Raw genomic sequence first — 25,020 nt, 5'->3', positions numbered from 1 at the left:
CGACATTTTTATATCATTCATAGCACTATCTAACAATAATGCAAACGCTAAATAAGAGTTCGTGAGATTGTTGTCGTCGGTCCAGCTAAGTTCGCTCATTTTATTTGATCTCAGCTCATTTCATATGTGAATTGTGAGCATCTAACGACTTACAGTTGATTTCATCAATTCCTTTTAAATTAATTTTTTTTTTTATATATTTTTTTGCCAGCAATTCAACTGTTCGTGTAAATAAAAAGAGGAACAAGTTTTAATAGAACATATATTAATATTGACGTCAATGGATAAAAGGTGTGGCAGACGTCATGCCAGATAAATTCCAGTGTTCTCATTATGTTTGATCTTTATTAACAAATAAATTCACTGAGTTAGTGCATTTGTTTATCCAAGTTCAGACATATTTTTTGATTTTTAATTTCACAAGTATTCTAAATAGTTTAAACTTAAAAAAACTAAAAAGTTAAGCTATATTGGTTAATTTTTATTATCAACAATATTATTTTTCAGAGAACTTTAAAATGATTCAAATACTAAAACGTTTTAAGCAGATTCACAATTTTAGTATTTTCTTTTTTTAACTGTTTCAGTAAATTATTGACGGGAAACTCAAGGGCAAAAGAAAATGACGTTTGTAGGCGTCCGTTTTTTTTATTAACTTTATAATATAATATATTAGTATATTGTATTGGGAATAGGGCAGAAAACTAATTCACAAAAGTTATTTTTTGTCAAGGCTTTCTTATAAAATTTATTGTGATGGACATATTATGTAACTTTGTTACGTTTTTTAATACCCAGTGGAGAATACGCTCAGTTACACAGGAAGTGAACATTATGCAAACTTTAGCAGGAGGAGGCGATATTATCAACAAAAGATTGTGAAAGTAAAAAGCCTTCTTGCTAGGCTTTTGAACATCTTCTTTTTAATATACAGTTTGAAAGCTTCCGTTACAGAAAATGCATGGGTAAATAACATTGTGTAAATAAAGAAAAAGAGGAGGCTCCTCTAATCTAATAAACCCCACGTAGAAAACATTCGTGCCTAAGACAGATAAACATCCAACAAACATAGGGATTCGGATGTACACACCTTTGTACTTGCAGCTTGGTAACTACTGGTGAGTGTATCTCAAACTAGGGTAATACTATTGTCTTTCTTTACGCTGTTAAGGGTACCTGTTTAAAATAGATTGAAGAGCTTCTGTGAACTGAAGTCAGAGTTAGTTACGTCTGCTATATTTAATCCGTGTTATTGAAGTTAATCTTTTACTTGCTGTTTTGGTTTAAGTGATGTTTGATTAAGATGCTGATAGAACATGAATCCCGAGGCGCTGACATCATCAGAAACTACGCTGTAATTGCGGGAGGGCTATTTCATTCTAAAATATAACAAGCGTTCAGATTTCTTTGAGTTAAACTTTCTAATTACCTTTTTGTTTTTATTTTAAAAACATCTTGATAAATTAAAATGTCTAAATGGAAACTGAAATATCCAACTGGTTTATTCAATTGAAAAACAGATAAGAAGGTCAACCCTCTGTTTGCTCTTTGCCTTAAATATAAAGATTTGATGTAGCAACATCCACAAGTGTTCATTCGTTTTAACGCTTTCATCTACTTGTAAGTAATTGATTAAACTTTAGCAATTTCATTTATCGTCGTTAGCTACTCCAGAAAAGATTTCCAGTCTTGCTGCCTCGGTCTTACCCATGTAACAATGAGTATCCTTTGTTGATAACTTAAATTCAGTGTTTTTTTTCTAGAGACATGATGTGGAGTTACATGTTCTGTTTCGCTTTTTATACAGCAATGATATTTGAAGTAACAGCTACGAGGAAACAAACAGAACACGATTTGTTGTTAAGTCAAGTTGCTGCGAAGATTTCTGCTGATGGATTTGTATCTGAAAACAGCAGGAAAGCATTATCCTTGTTGATGTCGGTAAAAGGGATTGAATGTCATGGTGTGCATTTTAAACAAACAGTCAGACATGAAGATTGTGCTACTCACTTGATATCGAACAAAATATGCTTCGGCTCATGCTTTTCAAAAACAAAACCAATTATCGTTGGCCAGAAATTATTGCCACCTGAGATTAATACTTGTAATCCAGGTGTTGTAGTCGATGAGTACGTGAAGATGAAATGTTTGAAGGGGAGCATCCATCTAAAGAAGGTCAAAGTGACGAAGAGTTGTACTTGTCAATTATCTGTTTGAATAACATCTTTGTAGAGACATTGAACGAAACTTCGTTGTGGATCCTGAAACTTGCTTCTTACTTCTTCCCCACTGCCAATGTGGAAATGAAAAGCAGATGTTGCCTCTGAAATCAACAATATATATATTGTACATATTAATTCATTTATTATGGATATAATATAATTTAAAAGAAGTAAAAAAAATAATGCTTCATTTCATTTCACCTTTCCTTTTTCTACCAAATTAACATGTTCTAACTTCCTAATTTTGCTTTAGCACGGCTATTTCGAAAAAATTCCATTTCAAAATATTTTATAAATATTGATAGGCACAGATATGATTGTTGTGAGGCCAGTCGATTCCTAATGTCTAAAGTGGACAAGGAAAAGAAATCATGCTCGAGTCAACTGTTGAAACTAATTTTCCGTAAATTGCATGTTTTGGTCAAATATTTTTTTCCGTTCCTTTTTGGAATGAAAAGACAACCTTAGGAAATAATTCAAGACGCACTAGTTGGAAAAAATTGACTTGTTTGTAGACGGAAAGTTAACAGGATTTTATATCTTGTTTTTAGTCTAATTTCACTTACAACTGGTAATCAACAAAAAATTAGGGAAAAGCCCTTAAGGTAGTAAACACTTGAATAAGGTCAATTAAACTAAACAATAACTACAAAAGGCTAGCTAGCCTGATCAAATTTGCATCGGTGTTATTGCTGGCGCACATGCTCACCTTATGCATTTTATTCATTCCCCTTTGATTACATCAAATGCGTTGGTTTAAACGTGAAAGTAGCGAACATATTTTTGTTTAACTTTCTTTAACATCTAAAATCTTAGTAACTATATTTCTTATCACTTCTTTTCGTCTCTTTTCTTTTTATCTCAAATTTTCTTTCTACTCATATCTTAACAAAGCCTTATCTGAAATGTTAAACAAGTGTAAGCACAAATATGTGAAAAGTTCCAAGTTCATCAAAAATTTGATGTTAAAGAATCTGAGAGGATTAAGTATTGCATGGCGCTTTCTTCCATTTTGAATACCATAATACTTTTTTATGGTGTTCCTTTTAGCAGGTGAAACGTGGAGAAAAAGTAAATTTTTTTTCCTAATTTAGCACACAAAGAAATATTATATTAAAAGGTGTGTAAATCACTTTAACGAACGTCCCCTAAAGTCATTCTTGAACCTCTGGAGAGCTAACTTTACCCTGGAAAGCTTAACAATATAACCAATAAAAGGACAAATAATGGTAGTGTTTTGTTTCTTCTTTCTATTTTGTCCGTGAACAAAATGCGGAAGACTCTTAGTAGCTATGTAGTTAAAGCAGGATGGTGCGTTATATAAAACACAAATTTCGTTCTAAGCTAAATCAGTGGGTGCAGGTTGTTAGAAATTTTTAACATAGAGAAATAAGATTACTCAATAACAGGAAGCTTTAACACCTGGTTGCAAAAGATAAGCAGATGAGAATATGAAAGTGAAGCGTGAAAGTGAAGAAAGATAAGAGTCACAGAAGGTATATGTTTATTATGATAAGAAAATTTGTAAATGAGATGGTTGTAATAATATTCTTTATTGAAATGTGAGCACGTACAAAGAAATGTAAGGGGCGTGCAAGTTAAGAGCGTTTTAATAAGCATGTTTTCTGGACTTCCCGTCTGCTTTGGTAAAAACAGCTACGAAAAGGATATTCAAGTTGCTTAAGAAAAAAAAATGCGCAAATAGTAATCACTTTAGTAATCATTCATTTCGCCTGGTGATCGTGTTACGTCTAAAAGATATCTAGGCGTTTGTAAAAGATACGATGCACGATAATTAGATTGTTATATTGACGAAAAAAATCGAGAGACGGCAGTATATCTGACCCGTACTGGTAATCTTTGACGTATTGCATATCATGGTTATCGTGAATTCTAGCGACGTGACGACGACGTCACGAGAACGTAAGTTAGGTTATCAGAACAGTGGTTAGATCAGATTGTTTGGATTGGAAAATAATGCGGGTTTGGAGAGGCTACATATTTGGTTGTTGATTTTTAATTTCGGTGACTTGCACAGTCTAATAGCAGTCCAAAGTTTTATGAATGGCAAAAACAACATTTTAAAAGTAATATAACTTTCGGTTGCTAAATTAAATGCCTATAGATTTAGTCTACCATCCTTAAGACTTATCCATGACTATTTATCAAATCGTAAACAGAGAACGGGGGCTAATTCGACTTTCAGTTCTTGGCTTGAAATAATTTTCGGCGTACCACAGGGTTCCATATTGGGACCTTTGTTATTCAATATTTATTTGTGCGATAGGTTTTTTATTATTAGTGATATTGATTTTGCGAGTCATGCAGACGATAACACCCCGTGTTCAACTGCTAAAACTATTGATTCTGTGCTAGCTTCACTAGACAAAGCCTCAAAAGCTCTTTTTCAGTGGTTTAGCAACAACGAAATGAAGGCAAACCCAAATTAAAGCCGTCTTTCACTCAGGAGTAAAGAAACAACTGTTATGACTGTCGATAATACTCTCGTTGAAAGTAGTCAATCTGAGAGACTACTTGGAATTAATTTAGATACGAATTTATCTTTTATTTTGTATTTAGAAGAAATGTGCAAAAAGGCTTCTCAAAAACTGAACGCAATTGCAAGGATAATACCTGTAATGAGTGTTGAAAAAAGAAGAACACTCGTAAACGCTCTCTTTAAGTCCTTGTTCAATTATTGTCCACTAGTGTCGATGTGTTGTAATAGAAGCTAAAATAATAAAATAAATCGACTACATGAACGTTCCCTTTGCATGGTGTACAATGATAAGGAGTCATCTTTTAGTGAATTGCTCATAGAAGACACACCTGTCTCCATCCATGTTAGGAACATCCAGGCTGTAATGGTCGAACTGTATAAAGTGAAAAATAATTTGGCACCAGTTCTCGTAAGTCAAGTCCTTGAATTAAGATCTGCATCGGCCTACAATTTCCGAACAGTTAGCGAATTTAATATTCCAAGAGTCCGAACATCAAAGTTTGGAACGGAAAGTTTAAGCTTTCTTGGTCCAAAACTTTGGGAAACGGTCCCCTCTTCAATTTCCGAGTTAGAAACTCTTGAAAGTTTCAGAAAGAATATTAAAAATGGACTCAAAATAACTGACCTTGTCGATTATGTAGAAACTACGTAGAGGGTGTTGGTTTCCTTTAATTTGTTCTGTTTGGATTGCGTAACTGGGTCGCTCTTTCTGTTTTTGTTTCTTAGTATTTAAACCAGAGTGGAAAAAACAGAAAACAAAAAAATTTAAAAAACTTTTTTTTCTGTTTTAACTTCTCTTTTTGCATTTAATTTTTTACTTTTAATATTTACTTTTCTATGATGTGTATATATAGTTGACGTAAATTAGCGCACTTATTGAGTACAGCTATGTAAAATGTACATGAATGTATATATTTGCAGTATTTGTCAACTGAAAATAAAAAAAAGTTCTAATTATATAAAGGCTAAGTAAATATGTTTTTTTTAAACATTTATATTAAGTCATTAGCTATCGATCTGCCATTGAAGTGCACAGGTTTTGCAGCAGAAGTCCTGTGTCGTGCGTTAGTTTATTAGAGTAGGTCTTGAAAAGACATCCTGTCCTTGCATACCCGTGTTGAGGAACTCAAAGGATGCCGCTGATGAGTTTATCCTTGTTTTTTCAGCAATGATCAACAAATTGCAATCTTCATTCGCGAATGATATTACAAATGAAGTTTTGGCAAATTTGTTCCTTCGTTGGGTGAACAGACTCAGTGCGGAAAAAGTTACTCTGTAAATTATTATAAAAGCGCAACTTTCATATCTCGCTACGGAAGCGCATTTATGACCAGTATTTTTCTATTCCCAGAGTTCCTTTTCTATTTAAATCTTTCTCTGTTCATGAAAAATTATTATCAAGATAGCCAAAACCTTCTACCTCGTGTTGCATTGTATTTTTTTATGTTCGGATCATGCCTGCGGTGTTGTTGAGCCTATATGCGAACTGTTTCGCATGAACATGCAGACCAATATATCGGCCTTCAGCTGAAATCGCCTTTAATCAGGCGCAGTTCAGTACCTTCGCTCAATTAAAGGCTGCAGCCGAACTTACAAATGACTTCAGCCTGTGTTAAGATTCGTGCGGATTCGCCCGCCATTAATCTGAGAACAAAGAAGATTTAAGCGAGCTGTATTTCGATTATTATTATTATTATTAGATTATTTGATCATGCGATATAATTAAACAAATGAAGGTAGGCACCGTTGCACGTTAGGGTGAACGCTTAAAATAAAAGATTTCTATCTTTACTCTTATTTTCTATTATAGAAAAAATCACGAAATATTGCATTGTATTAAATTTAAGTTTTGAGCAGGCATATTGCGTAATTCTATTGTTACCTTGAAACTTAATTCATTCATTTACAAAGTAATCTTTTTTTAAAAAAAAGAATCCTTTTTTTAAATATTATGACCTCGTTTTCAGTGCTTTTAAGATTATTAAAACACGCCGCAAAGGACAGCGATCAAGTAAGGTCAGTTTCTCATCCTCGCTTTTAAATATGCCTCGTTTATACAAAGCACTTTTTTTGTAGCATGTACCCAGGTTCTTTGAATTAGACTTACTGACTGGAGCTTGTTTCTGTTTTCGACAAAATTTGACATGGTAAACAAATAGAACGCGCTGAAAATGAGAATGATGATATCAAAATCTTTGATTTTTTTGTCACTATTTTTAGTCGTATTTTCTACTCGCCGCGTAGTTTAACAATCCAATGTGCGTTTGCCAACATTTTTTACTCCAGCAAATACAGCCAGCTCTGCGGTGAAACCGCGTTTCGAGAGTCCGTATACACGAGAGGGAAGGGTGTATGAGTACCTTCATCATTTCTTTTACCCCTTTGTAGTGAAGACTCTAACCTTGTGCACGTGTTATCGACTGTAGGACTGTACATACGCACTAGTTAGGCCGTTAGCCTAGTTTTCTATTCATCCGGGTTACCTCTAGGCGCACGTGTTCCACGTCTCCAGCACGGCCCCTCTGCCTTGTTTTATATTCGCTACACACAAAATGTACATTACGTCACTTACCCGAGGCGCAGTGGCGCTCTTAACCAATTAAAATCTCACCATTACAGGTGCCTTTCACCTACCAATTATATTTACCCATGAAATCACGTGACTTGGTCTTTTTTAGCAACGAGACAGTACATTTTTTCCCTTTCCTTTTTCACCTAGCTAATCATCGCACGTGGTTTGTTATTGATCACTTACCAAATCTATTAAGCATGGCCAACAAACAAATCGAGAAAGAATTATATAGAGGTAACCCTTTCGGTATAAACAAACCCTTCATAATGACCGATCGCTAACGTCAGATCGGGTTGTTTTGATTCTATCATGGATTAATTTCACTAACCGAGCAGAAAGCGGTATAAGAAACAAGGCCTGTGTGTCTGATGAAGTCCTTGTTTCTTAGGTCATCCCTTTACACACACAACACCCTTTTCTACATACGATACTTTAAATCCTCCACTGGAGAGTAGGGACACCCAATCGAAAAACAAACTTAACAAATAAATTTTTATCGAATGTATTCCTATTGAATAAATTTGTATCGAATGTATTTTTATCGAATGAGTTTTTATCGAGTCGAATGAGTTTATCGCATAATCGAATGAGTTTATCGCATAATCGAATGAGTTTATCGCATAATCGAATGAGTTTATCGCATAATCAAACAAGTTTATCGTATAATCTAATGGGTTTAAATAATCTAATAAGTTGATTACATAATTAAACAAGTATCGCATAATCGAATGAACTTGTCGCCAATGGAATAGCCTTTTCGCATAATCTCATTAATTTAAATAAAATAATTTCACAGAAGGCAGTATTTGCGTGACAAACCTTTGTTTTATTACCTGAATAGTTTTGTGTTTTTTCCTCATGGTTTCTATGGTTATTTTTGTTTTTATTGACATTACCCATAATGCATTATTTTTAATGCGCATTCAATGAATTTTAAATAAAACTTTTGCATAAAAGATTTCCAGGAATTTATTTAGGATATATTAAATTGGTTTAGTTAACACGTGTAGGGTTACATACATAAAGTCTTCGTGTAAAATTTAAAGTCTTTTTTCTCTGCAAGTAGGAATGCTTATTCACAAAATATATATACATGAAGGGGAAGATATGCAATATTGTATTTATCAGGACAAAACATTATATGCTTTAAAATATTTTTACAGCTCAAGTTTTCGACTTTCTTGCTTTTTATTTGCGACATAAATAATTTCGATTCACCATGAAAATGAAATTGTTATAATATTTCCTTTAATTATCACTGCACCATGAGTGGAAAAACTTCCGATGTAAGAACTGTGTGAACGATGTAACGTATATAAACAAGATAACGTTTTATTTTATTTTTATGTTTCACGTTTCAATTTTTGGATCATCGTCATAAGATATGGAAACAAGAATTAAGTAAGTGAATTTTCTTCTTCTCCTTTCACCACAGAGTGCCAAACTTAGTAAATTTATAGCAAAAAGTCGACACTTTGATAACATCGGGGTTTTTATTTTTAAAAATTTGAAAGATATATGCCCACCGTGTCCCATTGCTGCAGTCGATTTTTGGCACGACGTTCTAACAAACTATTCAATGGAATCCTTCTCCCAGGATGTGGAAAATTCTTGTAGCGCATTAAATAACATAGCTCAAGATCTTGATTCTTTATCCGAAAATTATGGAATTGGAAAGGTGGTTAGTGGGGGAGTGTCGGTTGTTGGTGGAGCGATAGCTCTTGGTGAATTGGTGTTAGCACCATTTACTGATGGTGTAAGTACAGTTGCCGCGTTCAGTGGGTTGACAGGTATTCTAGGTGGAGTCGGATCCATTGGAGCCAATATTGGAAAATCATATTCAGAGAATAGCAAGCAAAAGGAAGCTAAGGCAAGAACTGAACGTGCAATCGAGTTAAGTTCTCTTCTTCTAAAATTGATTGACGAATACATGCTTGCTTTGGAACGTTCCGGTGAATGTATTAACGATGTGATTTCACAAAGCAGCAAAATGCTGCTAAGCAAAATAAAAAACTCCAGAGCGTACAGATATTACACTGAAGCAAGGAAGGCGCTGGATAAGAAAAAAACCGTCAAAGATTTAAATGCGGAAATTATTGTCAGTTCCTTTGAAGAGTTGAGACAGGTTGCTAAAGCAACTGGCATATCAGGTTCAAGATTGTTGTTAATTGCTGGTTATCGTACCGCAGAAAGGTATTCAGCTACTATATCTATTCCTGGGTTTAAATGGTGGACAATTAGTCTTGTTCGAGCAGGAGCTCGTACCACAAGATTTTTATCCTTAGCAGGTGGAGCGTTTGGTGTTGCTTTCGGTGTATATGATTGTATCGACGGAATCAATGATATCAAGATTAAAAGTGAGGCGGCTAAGTCTTTCCGAGAACTGGCAGATAATTTAAAAGCACAAAAAGAAGAAATTTTAGAAGCATATAAAGCTGGTAATTTCGATATATTTCATAAGAAATTTTAAATGTAACACTATAAAAAGAGTGAAGCAAGAAAATATATATCGAAAACGACCGCCATTAGGTCACAAAAAATGTGATAAAGTATTTTATTTGTCTTTTTGTGAATTCTTGAGTTTTCAACTTTATGCGTAAAATATAAGTAAAATATATTTAAATTGAATTACGAAAGAAATATGATAGTAATAAACAGAATTCCTTTTTTTCGTGTTAATTGTTTAAACTACACCCTGGGACAAAAATGTGCGCACACGTGGGCCAGAAAAACAGCGCTAAAAATTTTATAGTCATATTCTCTAGCACGCCCACGAACACTTCGAATGTCTCAAAGAATGGCCATGCTGACGTCAGCAACAATTAGTACATTTAAAAAAATTAGGAATTCACCAAATAACCAAATAAACAATCCAAACATTGACAATCCGAACATTGACAATCCGAGCATTGACAATCCGAACATTGACAATCCGAGCATTGACAATCCGAACATTGACAATCCGAGCATTGACAATCCGAACATTGACAATCCGAACATTGACAATCCGAGCATTGACAATCCAAACATTGACAAGTTTATAATGTGTGAATCTAACATAGAAATAGCCTACCCCATTCCTTGTGGTGGCGTATTTTGAAATTAGCTGGCTTATCTCAACATATTCTGACCAAGATAGTAGTAGGATAGAAAAGTTTAACATTCCATCAAGATTCATTTCGCACACAGTTATTTTCTTACTTTTTATGTCTAATATAAATTTTTATCAATATAATTGAAAGTATAAGAGGTTAACTGCTTTAACTTATATCTAACCCAAAAAAAATGAGTGTCATAGAGATTTAAGGGTACCCAAATTGCGTACCAACATGGGATGATACAACCAGACATGGGGTAATAAAACCATACATGGGGTGATACAACCAAACAAAACAATATACATACTAGTCGTTAGTTCGTAAAAGAATCCACGTGTTAGCACGTCGTACATATTCCGCCATCACATTTTCAACATTGGTACATATCCCAGGAATCGCAATTTGATGTAATGATCCAGCTATCACTTTCTACAGAATACGGATATATCCTTCTAAATCAAACCTGCAATATTGATTTCCACACAGCGTAATTTTACAGGCCTGAATAAAACATGGTTCAACATATGCGGCGGAGTTGTCTCACCGAATAATCCCCCCCTCCTCCCTTTAAATGGTAATTTTTTATAGTTTTTTCAAACTGACGCTAATAAAAACGAACGGGTCCATTGTATTAACGCACCCGTTCACTAGAAGATTGCCTTCATTTGTGTAGGTATCCACGTAATCAACCAACGACAATTTTCTTACACACGGTCTAGGGTTATGTTTCAAATCAGCGTGAGATTATGGTGCAAAGCGAAAAAGGAAAGTCATATCCCGTGAACATGATTCGTCAAATATCAGAATAATAAAAAAACAGAAATATGGAATATTAGAACAGTGGTTGCAAGAAAAGATTATAAAAAATCCAGCCAATGATAGTTTAGGATGGAAAAATTGATCAGATGAGATCCAAAATTCTTGTAGAAGTAAATCAATGTGAACTCGATAATAATTTAACTTTCAATCGACGGATATGGATTTGAAAAAAAAGAAAGAGAAATGAACTGATAAATAGAAGATAAAAAAAATCTAAAGGAACAACTTAATGAATTAACTAGTGTCTTTCAGAGGCGGCGCCACAATTTCCAAAGTGGGGAGGGTTAGGTATAGTGGGAGATTTTGAGATTTTAGTGACAATCAACGAGCAAAGCGAGTTGCGTAAACAGCTTGGGTCCAGGGGGCACTAGCCCATGGAAGCCAATGCATTTTTAGAGTCCGGCTATTCCTTGAATTTCAGATTTACCTAACGAATTTTGCAGCACATCGTCGTCTAGAGAATTAAATATGTAGGAAAATTTAAACAGTCAATTAAGAGATATACGCATTAAACAAAAAACAAAAAAGTATGAACTGTTTAAATAGGAACAATCTGATAAGAGATTGCAAATGGTTGCTGGTTATGAAATCAATGATGTTGATAACGAAAATAACAACAAACAACATCACAAAACACTAATACCGTATATAATGAGTGACAGCATTATCAAAACATTTGCAATAATATGGACAACAACCCACAAATATATGTCAAATCCTTGGTGCAAAAATCCAATGCATGTCAAAATACATTAAACCGTCATTAAAACTGAAGCTAGACCACATCATTCTTTATATTGGCAACAAAAACAATTTGAAACCAAATCCAATCAATAAAAATGTTGCTTCTTTTATAATAGACTTAGCTAACACAGCGCTAAATGACATTAAAGTTTCTATTTCAGCAATAGTGCCAAGAGCTGTTCAATTACAATTACGAAGTTATCAGTTCGTTTCTGATTGGTTAATTTTTATGAATTTCGATCCTCTGCAATTATATAAACACATGCTCAACATGTGCTCAACATACTTTGCCCGATGATGGGAGAAGGATATCCCGAAACGTCGCCTACGAAACTACCATGTTCAAGAAATAATAAACTTTCCACAGTAATACGAAGTTAAAGTTGTGAATTACCATCTCCAAAATATTTTGTACTGAACAAAATATATATTATATCCCGGGTGACAATATTGATCAGAGTAAACATCTGAATAGAAGTAAACATCTCACAAAAAAGATATTAAGTAGAACATTCTGTAAATTTCTCAAAAAATATTGATATCATTTGCATAATGGCGACCTCAATGAGCTTGATACTAGCATTACTCCATCAGTAATGAATCCAATAAAGCAACTCAAGTTTGAACAATCAACCAAAGTTATAAACTCGTTAGGTGGTACATTTATACTGGTCAGTTGAAAAGTAGCTATTGTTGAAAAGCATCTTGATATAGTTTATTGGTCTCTAAAACAATACTTGACATGTTTTTTTCTTATACTTTGTGGAGTCTTGACGGATCAAAGCAGCTTATAATTTAACATGCTCTAATTAAGAGATCAATGCTTCAAGTTCTACACAATAGTAAAGCGGGTTATTGAATTCTAACCGAATTTTTGTTTCTATTAACAATGATTGCCGACGTCATCAAAATCTCATATTTATGGGCCTATACATTAGTTCAAAAATACGCATGTCAAAACGCTTTAAAAACATAATAAGGAAAAAAGTAGAAGAAAAAAAACTAATTTTCTAACAAAGAAGTTCGAATTAATTAAATGCATTGTGTTCGAATTAGGTCTGATAACACAATTTGAATAAAAAAACACCCTAACTCTTAACTATTATTAACACTCCTTACTGTCGATTTTAGAGGGAAAATTCACCGACTTTAATTTATTAACACCCTCCCCAGGTATGGATTTGAAAAATATTGTTGACGTCAGCATACCTAAATTCAATGATTTTTTTTACCTTTCCGGGTCAGATTTTCTCAGAATGCGGACATTGCAAAAGTTAGAGCATTTTCAACCTTTACTTTGCCTACACCCAAATTAAACTTTTTCAGTCTTCTGACTGCAGGAAAATTGCGATGTTGTATTGTTTTGCCATTTCGAGATAAAGTAGAAAAATAGCAGTTTAATGTTGCAGGTTATAATTATTCACAAAAATCGAAGCGATAATGTCATCCCTTTTTTTTACATTTGATGGTTTAAATTTGACGTTTCGTCGTTGAGCAAGAAAGAGTTCCTGCATCTTATGTTATAAACTTTAAAACATACAATATTCATTTCTAAGTTTTATATTAGATTCTATTCAAAATTGTTGTTTTTGTTGTTGTTGTTGGTGTTGTTGTTGTTGTTGTTGTTGTTGTCGTTTTACAGGACTATTACCGTCAGATTTTTAAGAGAGCAAAATCAATCTTAACCATCTTCCTCTTTTGTTCTCATTTTGATTGATAAATTTTATCTTAAGTCCAAAGAACATGCCGCACATCAAGGTGGAGTGCTTATAACAGAGGTTTGTTAATTAAAAAACACACTTTTTCTGCAATAGCTGTTAAAATAAAACAAAACGATACAGCTTATCGTAACCCCGTCCTAGCAAAAACAGTTACCCGATATTTTCTATCAGGAATAAGTTCCCGCGAAACAAGCTTCCGCTTATCATCAGCCGTGTAGAAAAACCCGTTACCTATTTAATGCAATAATTTATCTAAAACTAAATTGTGACTTCGGTTTAAATAAAAACACAAGCTCGAATTTGTCATATCCTGTCTAATAAGTAAGTTTCGGAAAGGATTCTTATATTCTCGTTTATACACAACCTTTAGAGAACTAAACAGCAAACAAATATGATCATAAATTCGGAGGACAAGTACGATGCCTAGTTTATCAAATAAGCCGAGCATGTCTTGTCAAAACGGACGATCTTACTCTTCTCCTCCTTCTCCTCTTTTTTCTTGTTTGACCAATTTTTGACAAGATTGCTGTAGCCCAATGAATTTATCAGTGTTTTCGGCATTGCGTATATTTCACAGAGGGATCCTTGAAATTTTGCATAGACATCGCAGAAATGTTTTCATCAGCCGTATTAAACGGATACTTGACTGGTACATTCAATAAATTTTAGTTATTTTTAGTTAACACAGGATTTTTCCAGTGAATTAATTAATAAGGCTTTAATTGCATTAAACACCACTCAAAGCTCAAGGACGGGCTACCGATGAACCAGCTTTGGCTTATCACGCCATTACTCTCTGAAGTATATACGCTAGCTACCTGTCAGTTTGCTTGGCAATAAAAAGCTGGTCTATGTCTTGTCTTGTCTATGATAAAGTTTGGGGCATTTATGGTATTGTTTTATTAAACTGAGATCTGTTTGCTCGCTGAAGTTTCATTGAGTTGCTTATTGCGGCTGATTGGACTAGTTAGCTAGTTAGCTGACAATTAATAGTGGTAAGCAGTGGGGTAGGCGACATAATCAGCCAATAAAGACAAAGAGCTCAATCAAAGACATTCATAGAAGTGTGGGGGCTAGGTGAATACTGTTAAAGACTAATTGCTGGTTATCCTTGACTGATAGACAAGTCTTGGTTTCTCAAACACTTCGAATATGCACAAACATGCATGAGGGGTGGGGGGCGGGGGAGGGGAGAGCTAGAACTACGTTGGAAAAATAATTTTGGAAGATGATGTGCAAATATACATACTTTTTATAAAGATCTATGATAATACTATGTTAATAACATGGTAAGGCTAGTGAAATCACTGAGTGTAAATTACTATTTCGTTTAACAATACATACAAATATGGCAGATGTCATGATGTTGAAAAAGTTAGCTATTGAATTGATATAACCTCTTGCTATGGAAAACCACTGGACTGTAAAATGCAATGTCTAGTGAAATGGACAGACATGTTCTTGCAGCAGCTTGCTAAAGTTAACAGGACGTTACCAGCAAGTGTCAAGGAACAATATCATAAACAAGATTATATATATTATCAATTTCATACGGAATACCATTGACGATGCATGTCGTACATGAAGATTTCCAATTGGGTTTATATTAATAGTTTTGACTTAATTTTTCAGGCTAATAAAGAAAATGTTTTAAGCACTACACAAAAGCGGGTGCGACAGTATATTCATTTAGGTTCTGCACCCTACCAATGCACTTTGTTTTTGCATATATTTTCCCAAAGGTCAAGTAGTTTCAATAGTTTGTATAGCTAATAACAACCTTGGATATGTCATAATGTGAACAAGGGAACAATTCGAAAGATTGTAACCACAAAAATTGTGAATATTCAGAACTTTTAATGTTCACAGCATACGTCCACAACCAACGTTTACGGCCAATGTTCAGCCAATAAATCTCAGGTTATAGATTCAAGATCTTGGTACTAATACGGCGGTGAAAACACAAAAGTTTGTATGCAGATGTAAAGATGAACATACGTCATATTCTGTCATACCAGAATCTGTACTTTTCAGTTAGGTATTAGTTTAAAAAAAATTCTGCTAGTGTCAAAATAAAGCTCAGTGTTATATATATTTAACTGATTTCGCTGCCTAAAATAGTCAGTGCCATTTTCCGACTAAAGCACGACATGTCGATAGGAAAGGATGCTTACTTTATACTTTTTTTTTTCGGAAATTTTTTTATCTCCTTATGTTTACATATAACTCAGCATTCAATATCCGTTGCCTCATTTTCTCTCTCAAAAGCTTTCGGTACTGAGTTAGCAGTTCCACTCTTCAGTAATTTGAAAGAATTTACACAACAATCATATGGAATGTGCCCTAAAAACACAAGGTGGTGCAATATGTGGTAGGATACGATAAACCACGTAGTAGACAATTTATACATATAAGGAAAATAAAGCAGCACATTTTGGATGAAAACGTCACTCCCTAAATAATAAAAGATGCTAAGCATGCGTAGCTGGCTTTCTAACAATAATGCGAACGCTAAATAAAATTTCGTTATATTGTTGTCCCCGGGCCAACCACGTTTCATATGTGAATTGTGGGCATCTGACGATTCACAGTTGATTTCGTCAATTCCTTTTAAATTAATTTCATCCATTTTATTTATTTGCAAGCAATTCAAGTATTTCGTGTTAAAAAAATGGAAGGAGATTTTAATAGAACATATATTAATATTGACGTCAATGGAAAAAAAGGTGTGGCAGACGTCATGCCAGATAAATTCCAGTATTCTCATTATGATTCATCATTATTAACAAATAAACTCGCTGAGTTAGGACAATTGTTTATTTAATGTCAGACATATTTAATGATTTTATAATGTGTCACGTGTCATCTAAACACCTGGAAAGCTGACACACATACCCTACAAACAATAATTTTTTAAAAAGTATTCTAAATGATTTCAACTCGATTAAGATAAGCTATATTATCACAATTTTATTTTTCACAGAAGTTAAAAGTGACTCAAACACTAAACTTTATAAGCAGATTCACAATTTTATTATTTTGTCCCAGTAAACTATTGATGGACAAAGAAAATGACGATTGAAGGCGTTTATTAATATTTAGAATATCGTATTCTGAATACGGCAGGAAAATAATTCTCAGAAAAATAGTTTTTCGTCAAGGCTTACTCATAAAATTTATTGTAATGCATATATTATATAACTTTGTTACGTTGTTTCATACCCAAGGGAAAATACTGTCAGTTAGAAAGTGAACATTATGCGAGCTTTAGCAAGGGGAGGCGATGCTGTCAACAAAAGAATATGAAAGTAAAAAGCCTTTTTGGTAGGCATTGAAGCACCTTCTTTTGAATACTCAGTTTGAAAGCTTCCGTTATAGAAAATGCATGTGCAATTAAACATTGTATGAATAAAGAAAAAGTTCGTGCACTTCGTATCTAATAAACCCCACGCAGGAAACAAGCGAGCCTAAGACAGATAAACATTCAACAAACATAGGGATTCAGAAGTACACACTTTTGCATTGGCAACTTGGTTACTAATGGTGAATTTATCTCAAACTGGGGTAGTATTAACACTGTTAAGGATAGCTGTTTTGAAAGAATTTAAGAGCTTCTGTGAACTGAAGTGTGAATTTGTTATTAAAGGTTATTAAAATTGATCTTTTACTTGCTGCTTTGGTTTAAGTGATGTTTGATTAAGATGCTAATAGAAATTGAATCTCGAGGCGCTCACTTCATCAGAAACTACGTTATAATTGCGGGAGGGCTATTTCGTTCTAAAACAGAACACGATTTGTTGTTAAGTCTAGTGGCTGCGAAGGTTTCCGCTGATGGATTTGTATCTGAAAATAGCAGGAAAGCATTATCCTTGTTAATGTCAGTAAAAGGGATTGAATGTCATGGTGTGCTTTTTAAACAAACAGTCAGACATGAGGATTGTACTACTCAGTTGATATCGAAAAAAAATATGCTTCGGATCATGCTTTTCACAATCAAAACCAGTTATTGTTGGTCATAAATTATTGCCACCTGAGATTAATACTTGTAATCTGAGTGTTATAGTCGATGAATACGTGAAGATGAAATGTTTGAGGGGGAGCATCCATCTAAAAAAGGTCAGAGTAACGAAGAGTTTTACTTGCCAATTATCTGTTTAAATAACATCTTTGTAGAGACACTGTTAATGTTGAAATGGAAAGCAGATGCTGTCTCTGAAATCTACGTTGTAAATGTTGTACATATTAAGTTCTTTTACTATGGATATAATTTAATTTAAGAAAAAATAAAATTATGTTTCACCTTTTCTTTTTCTAACAGATTAACATTGTTTTGTTTCATTATATTTATTTAAAAAAAATCGCATTTTAAACTCTAGGCTGCCAACATAAATAATTATAAGCACAGATTTACATGTTGTGATGAGGACAGTGGATTTCTAATGTCGAAAGTTGACAAGGAAAAAAATCATGCTCGAGTCAACTGTTGAAACCAGTTTTTCGTAAATTACCTGTTCTGGCCAAGATTTTTGATTGTTGGTAGGTTAAAAATAGACTGCTCTTTATTTTTTTGTAAATTGACTTTACAGTTCCACATTTTTTATGACAACCTAATTAAAAACGGTGTTCTTCTATTGAAAAAAACGTGACCCGTTAGGAGATGAAAGAATAACTGGATTGCATATCGTTTTTTTCGTCTAATTTCCAATCACAAAAGGTATTCAACAAAAAAACAGGGGAAAGCCCTTAAGGTAGTAAACACTTGAACTAAATAATAACTACAAAAGGCTAGCTAGCATTTTATTCATTAATCACATCAAATGCGTGGGTTACACGTAAAAGTAGTAAGAATATTTTTTTAAATTTTACCATATAAAATCTTGGCAGCAATATTTCTTATCATTCCTTTCGTTTCGTTTTGTTTTAACTCACAATTCCTTTCTTCTCATTTCTTAAAAAAGTTTTATCTTAAAAGTTACTGTAGTCTAAGCACGAGTATGTAAAAAATCCCAAATTCATCAAAAACTTGATGTGAAAGAAACTGGGGAGAATAAGTATTGCATGACTGTTCCTTCCAGTCTGAGTATCGCAATACTTTTTAAAGGACCTATTCAATAATTTTATATCACCCCAATCTAGTACCACCTATTCACCCCCAACTCCATTGTTACGTAATCTTTCATATCTTAAGACCTCATCTGTTCATTTCCTTTAGTACCAATAAGCGTCATGTGTAACAGATTATCAGGCAGACTAATGCTCTAACAGGAGAGAAAGATTTAGCAGAGCCATTTAGTTAGCACAAAAGATGACATTTGTGGTACTTCTGCGTATCCCTAACTAAAAATATCCGTAATACATGAAATTTCTCTGTTATATAACAAAAGAGCTCCGCTGTGTTACCCCTTCACCTCCCCTCAATCGTAACAGGTCGTAAGAAAATGATCATACACCCCTATCAACCCCTCAGGCGTTACCTCATTATTGAAGGCCCCTATGGTATTTCTTTTAGCGAAAGAAACGTGGAAAAATAAGTAAATCTTCTTTCCCTAATTTATACGCAATAAAATATTATATTTAAAGGTCTGCAAATCATTTTTACGAACATCCCCTAAAATAATTCTTAAACCCCCGGGAGCTAACTTTACCCTCAAACGCTTTCCTTTTTAACGCTAAATACTCTAGCAGCTATGTGGTTAAAGCTATGTGGTGCGTTATATAAAACAAAAAAATTCTGCCAGTAAAGTCGTAATAGTTCCTTTTAGTAATTAATAACGTTCTAAGCTAAATCTGTGCATGCATGAAGTCAGGAGTATTTATTGGGAGTTTTTATATAAAGAAATAAGATTTCTCAATAACAGCAAGTTTTTACATCTGGCTGCAAAAGATAAGCAGATAAGACTATGATGGTAAAGCGTGAAAGTGAAGAAAGATAAGAATCGCAGAAGGTATATGTTTGTTATCATAAGAGGAATTTGTGAATGAGATGGTTGAAAGATATTCTTTATAGAAATGTGAGCACGTATAAAGAAATGTAAGGGACGCACAAGTTAAAGAACATTGTAATAAGCATGTTCTTTGGACTCTCCGTCTGCTTTGCTTAGCAGCTACGAAAAGCATTTTCGAGTTGCAATAAATACTTTCTAACACTAAGCCATTAACCACTTTAACTTTGTGCTTGTAAAAAAAGGATTTAGTTTAAAGTGGCCATGAAATCGGTTGCTGATTGTTTCAGTGGCTTACACAAGGTATATTGGGGTATCAAAACTCCAGGTCAACATATCTCCCCAGGCATTCAACTGTTTGGTGGGAAGCAAGGCCAGAATTTTAGGCTTTTTATCATCCAGCACACAGTCGTCTTCATCCAACTGCGGGCAAACGAGTCTCAATCTTTGGTAAACATCAGTCCTGTAGTATGCATCGTAGTCACCCTTCATATAGTACTTTTCGCGGGATCGTAGGGCAGACCTAGAAGCTCTTGCAATGGTCTGTTAATAACCACCGAGTAACCGTCGCTGACACGAAGGCTACAGAATCCATTTTTCAGGACAATGACCACTTGATAAAACAAACCTCGAGCATCAGGACCTGTACGTGTCTATAGGCTCGCATATCTCTATAGTATTCCCTGGGTTTACAAAGTATGACATAAAAATCCCCACCAATTTGCTGAATGACCCTGTTAGGGTGGGTTGGACAGGACAAACCTTGGACTATTAGAATATGCAGGTTAATTTTGCCACCCATTTCACAAGCACTGCATTAGGCATCTCCACCAAGCACATGACGGGTTCCGTACCCCTTGTCAACTCCATCTTTAAATTTCACGTCTATTATCACTTGCGTCGTATTCTGGCAAGAATGAAAGTACCCATGCCGTATGACGACCGTTTTTCTCAGTACAAAACCCCTCACTCAACATGTGGTTATGCGCAGATATGTTGGGAATACGGTGCAGATACCAATAGTCTGTACAAGTTTAAGGCTGTCATGTCGTCGTTGACAAATGGTGGATGGTGGCTCCAATTCGACCGTGACTGGGCTAAATTAATCATCCCCACAAGTCAGGGCCTGACATCGGAAGGTCTGACCAAACTAAGCGAGAACATCAGGGTTTACGTGGTGTTGTTACGTGGATCACAAGCAGGTGCCAAGACATCTTTAATCGGGTCTAGCGCTGACAACTATACAGCAAGGCAAATTCTCTTGCAAAAATTTGAAGCCGTGATACAACGTCAGGAGAACGTAGGGCATGACATCACAGAATTCCAGAAGGTGTTGCAATATGCCCAAACACCGGTGAATTTTGCCGTTATGCCCAACGTGTACATGCTACCTTCTGATATGCGTATAGGCAAAATTCAAGGGTACAAAAACAATATCTTAATTGCACCTGCCAATGTAATTGTTGGCGTTCAGGTTGACGTGAATAACAAGCCTATTGTCAAGGCTATAGAGAGGGCTATCAAACCACCTCCCAAGCATACCACACCCCAAGCATAATACCAAAACACCTATATATACCACACCTCCCAAGCATACTACAAAACATCACCTACACCTCCTATACAGGATATACTACTTGCACCTCCTGGTCATACTATACAGGCTATACCATATACACCCACAAGCATGCCATACCAACCACTCTTCCTAGGTCTACTACATTTCCTGAACAACCCCCACAAAATCAAAATGGGGATAACAAGGCCGCATTGATCCCAACGGGCGTAGGGATCATCATTGCGTACGTATGGTTTAAGTAAGTGTAACTTATTTCCTTCTTCCAACATATAACACGACAAACCCAGCGACGGCCGCGATCGCCATATACAGATTCTTGGCTGCGTATTCTACGATGATTGCCGCTACTCTGAGAAAGAAAGATACAATCGTACCGATGATGCCAGGTAGCGCAGCACCTGCCTTACCTGCCAGGTATTTCAGGAAATTTCTCAATCGTTGAAGCTGCTGTGCTACAAACCTCTTCCCTTCAGCACCTCCAGCGGCACCTCCAGCGCTTCCGCCTGTAGCTGCAAGTACGATGGTGCTTATCAGTAGACCAATAGCAGAGACTATACTGGCTATAGTTTTACCCTGCTCTTTAAAGGGGATCTTTAACTTCTCCAGCAGGGAAGTGTCATCTCCGGCCATTTTGATCAACGTTCCCTTGATATTCTTCAGCTAACTGTAGATATCAGAGGAAAGTAAACTATGGGCATTTTGCGAGGCCTGTTTTAAATCGTTCAATTTTTCATTTTTTTCCTCAAACTTTGCTATTTGCCTCTCAAGATTAGCCCTTTGTCCTTCGACTACCCCGACTTTCTGCTTCTCGAGTTCTTTCACCTTGCCTTCCGCCTTGCCGATCTCGCTATTGTATAAGATCATCTTGCTTTTCAAGACTTTCAAGATACCCCTTATAGTTTGGAGTTCGAGGTTTAATCCTCGCCTCTCGCGCTCCGTGAATACTTCATCAGTAACACTAAAAGAAGTTTCTTCCATAAAGCTCTCCGTGGCATCTACAAATTCCTCTATCGATTCCACCGAAATGATATCATCAGCCATGTCCTTCCTCACAATGTCATCAACCTTTTGCCCAAGTGCCTGGGCTGCTGCCTTACCCCAGTTGGGTGTAGTAAAATAGTCGGGGAAACCCAGGGCTCGCACGAGATCTGCCTTCAATCACTTGATCATCTCCCCAGCAGCTCGCAACCCAACCCTTTCTTTCGTAATTAATGCTGTAAGGTCTATATTGTTGAAAAAAAAGACGTTTCCCTTCCAGCCTAAGCCCGTCGTAAGGTATTGCAATAGGCTTCCCTAACCTCTCCTCAAAATTTTCGTAGAGCTCGTCAACCTTTGATTTTAGTAGTTTCTGCCTTTGCTCTGAAAGGCCAGTCCCCGGGACACCCTGTTGTTCTCCTGATGTTGAAGGCCCTAGCGTTGCCGGAGGTTTTGGCGTTGATGGAGGATCTTCGGGTTTATCATCTGGAGGCCCTCCTCATTCTGAAAATTGGGATCAAATACTGGGTTAGTTGGCATTTATTTAAACACATTTTATCCTAAGTGAATGAGTAACATATTTGGAACAACATTAGACCCCTAAGCAGAGACGATACAACTCTTTGGTATCAAGGGTAGAAAACAACGTGTTCAGATCAGTAACATACCCTCTACAATATCCCCAACATGCGACAGGACGAGGTTATATTTCCGGGGTACATCAAACTCTAATTTGATTTGGAAATAACGGCTACCAATACAAAACGTACCATTGTCTCGAATATCGGTAAAAGCCTGGTTCCGGACTTACGCATTACTTTGAACGTTGGTTAAAAATATATCTGATTTTAACACCTTCGCATTCTACAAAGACATCTGGCTGCCCAAATTTGACAGGGACAACAACCTCATTCTGGTGGGGATCAACACAAACGACGGTACCTTTCGGGCTCTGCAAGTCAAGGCTACTGACCATGTAAGGACCGATAAAGAAAATCCGGCGGGTTTATATGGCCGCCTCCAATTTGTCCTACCTTTCGCGTCTTACGGCAACGTGATCAAAGATGGAGGTACGGCAGCTTCGGAAAGCACGGCAGCCAAGGCAGCGGATGCAGCCTACAAGATCACCAATATCAAGCTAGAGTTTGACAAAGTGAGAGATGACGGTATAGTCGTCTCGCGTTACCCTACGAAAGGATACTCAGGAGCAAGGTGGTCACCATTAAAAAGGCCGATACTAGCTAAGCCTTCAAATAGACACTCCTGCCAAATCCTTGAGGGGTGTCTTGCTACTTTTTATAGATCCTGGGAAAGTGAAGGCTTATTCCGGTGTCAACAAGGTTTTTTTAAACCCTAAGATTCAGAAGATAAGCATCACCATTGAGGGAGAGCCTAATGAGTTGTACTCTCATGCGTTGCTCCCAAAAAACCATTTGGAACAAATTGTGAACCTCTTCGGCATCACGACTGCAATGTGACGATTGGCCAATTCTTCAATGAACGGTACGCATTATTTATCGATTTCCGAGCGTCTGCTGATCATACCCTACATGGTAGTGGAAGACCCCTACAACGCCTTAGTGATGGCATTACCCTACACATGACCAAAAAAGCTGACGGCACAGGGAATACACGGTGCTATGTGCACCTGCTTCAAGACGCGCAATTGAACATCTTGGATGGCCGTTATAACTCTGTGGAGTATTAGTGACCACAGTTTTTATTTGGCCTTAAGGACAAATACAAATCAATATGGAAAACAAGAACTGATCGAATTGTAACAAGAGTCTTTTGCTAAATGCATATAGAGTGCTGGGAAAGGGTCAATCTACAAAGACATGCATCAAATGCCTGGATAAAAAGAAACAGCTGCGCGCCAAAGACAAATGCCCCTATGGTAGGCAGAGAGTTGTACTCTCATGCGTTGCTCCCAAAAAACCATTTGGAACAAATTGTGAACCTCTTCGGCATCACGACTGCAATGTGACGATTGGCCAATTCTTCAATGAACGGTACGCATTATTTATCGATTTCCGAGCGTCTGCTGATCATACCCTACATGGTAGTGGAAGACCCCTACAACGCCTTAGTGATGGCATTACCCTACACATGACCAAAAAAGCTGACGGCACAGGGAATACACAGTGCTATGTGTACCTGCTTCAAGACGCGCAGTTGAATATTTTAGATATATTGAATATTTTAGAAAATCAAATATGTCGGCATTCAAGGGTGAGGGCTTATTGCAAAGAGTCCAAGGGCAGTCAGATTTTTCCCCATGAAAGGATAAGATCCCAGTGTTAAGAATGCAAGGGTAGTCGAATCTCCCAGCATGAAAAAAAGAGAGCTTGCAGCAAATAATGCAAGGGCTGTCAGATTTGCCCTCATGAGAAATTGGGGTATCGCTGCAAGGAATGCAAGGGTAGCCAGATTTGCCAGCATGAAAAAAGGAGGGCCTATTTTAAGGAGTGCAGGGGGTGAGGAGACAGACTTGCGAGCATGAGAGACAGAGGGATTGCTGCAAAGACTGCAAGAAAAGCAAACAGTCGGATATAATACGGTTTTATTCTGTGGAATATGAGTGACCACAACTCGTGTTTGTCCCTCAGGGCAAAAACGAGTCATTATGGAAGGAACCAAGAGCTGCACGCAATGTAAGCACTATCTCTCTTTAGATATTTCTAGCATCAAGCGTAATGGTCAACTGACAAAAATGTGCATCAAGTGCCTTGATATAAATAAGGCGTCGCTAGACCGCACAAAATGCCCTCATGGTAGGCGGATGGAGCAGTGCAAAGAGTGCAAGGGAAGTCAGGTTTGCCGCCATCAAAAATATAGGGCCTATTGC

The 25,020-nt window shown here is 36.1% G+C and overlaps 1 protein-coding gene across 1 annotated transcript; it reads left to right on the top strand.

Moving 5' to 3' along the window:
* Positions 1 to 428: 428 nt before the first annotated feature.
* LOC130656842 (cerberus-like) lies at positions 429 to 2,405 on the top strand. The gene is made up of 2 exons (XM_057459784.1): positions 429 to 1,620; positions 1,764 to 2,405. Exon 2 carries the CDS (start codon positions 1,768 to 1,770, stop codon positions 2,215 to 2,217), a length of 450 nt encoding a protein of 149 aa, XP_057315767.1. The 5' UTR covers positions 429 to 1,620; positions 1,764 to 1,767; the 3' UTR covers positions 2,218 to 2,405.
* The last annotated feature ends 22,615 nt before the right edge of the window (positions 2,406 to 25,020 follow it).

This window comes from Hydractinia symbiolongicarpus, chromosome 9 (assembly GCF_029227915.1).
Source record: "Hydractinia symbiolongicarpus strain clone_291-10 chromosome 9, HSymV2.1, whole genome shotgun sequence".
Classification (NCBI taxonomy): Eukaryota; Metazoa; Cnidaria; class Hydrozoa; order Anthoathecata; family Hydractiniidae; genus Hydractinia; species Hydractinia symbiolongicarpus.
The sequence above is the reverse complement of the archived record's forward strand: the minus strand, read 5'-3'. Positions and strand labels throughout refer to the sequence as shown.

Excerpts from the sequence above, each read along its gene's own strand:
- LOC130656842 (XM_057459784.1), top strand. The coding sequence starts at position 1,768 with ATGATGTGGAGTTACATGTTCTGTTTCGCTTTTTATACAGCAATGATA.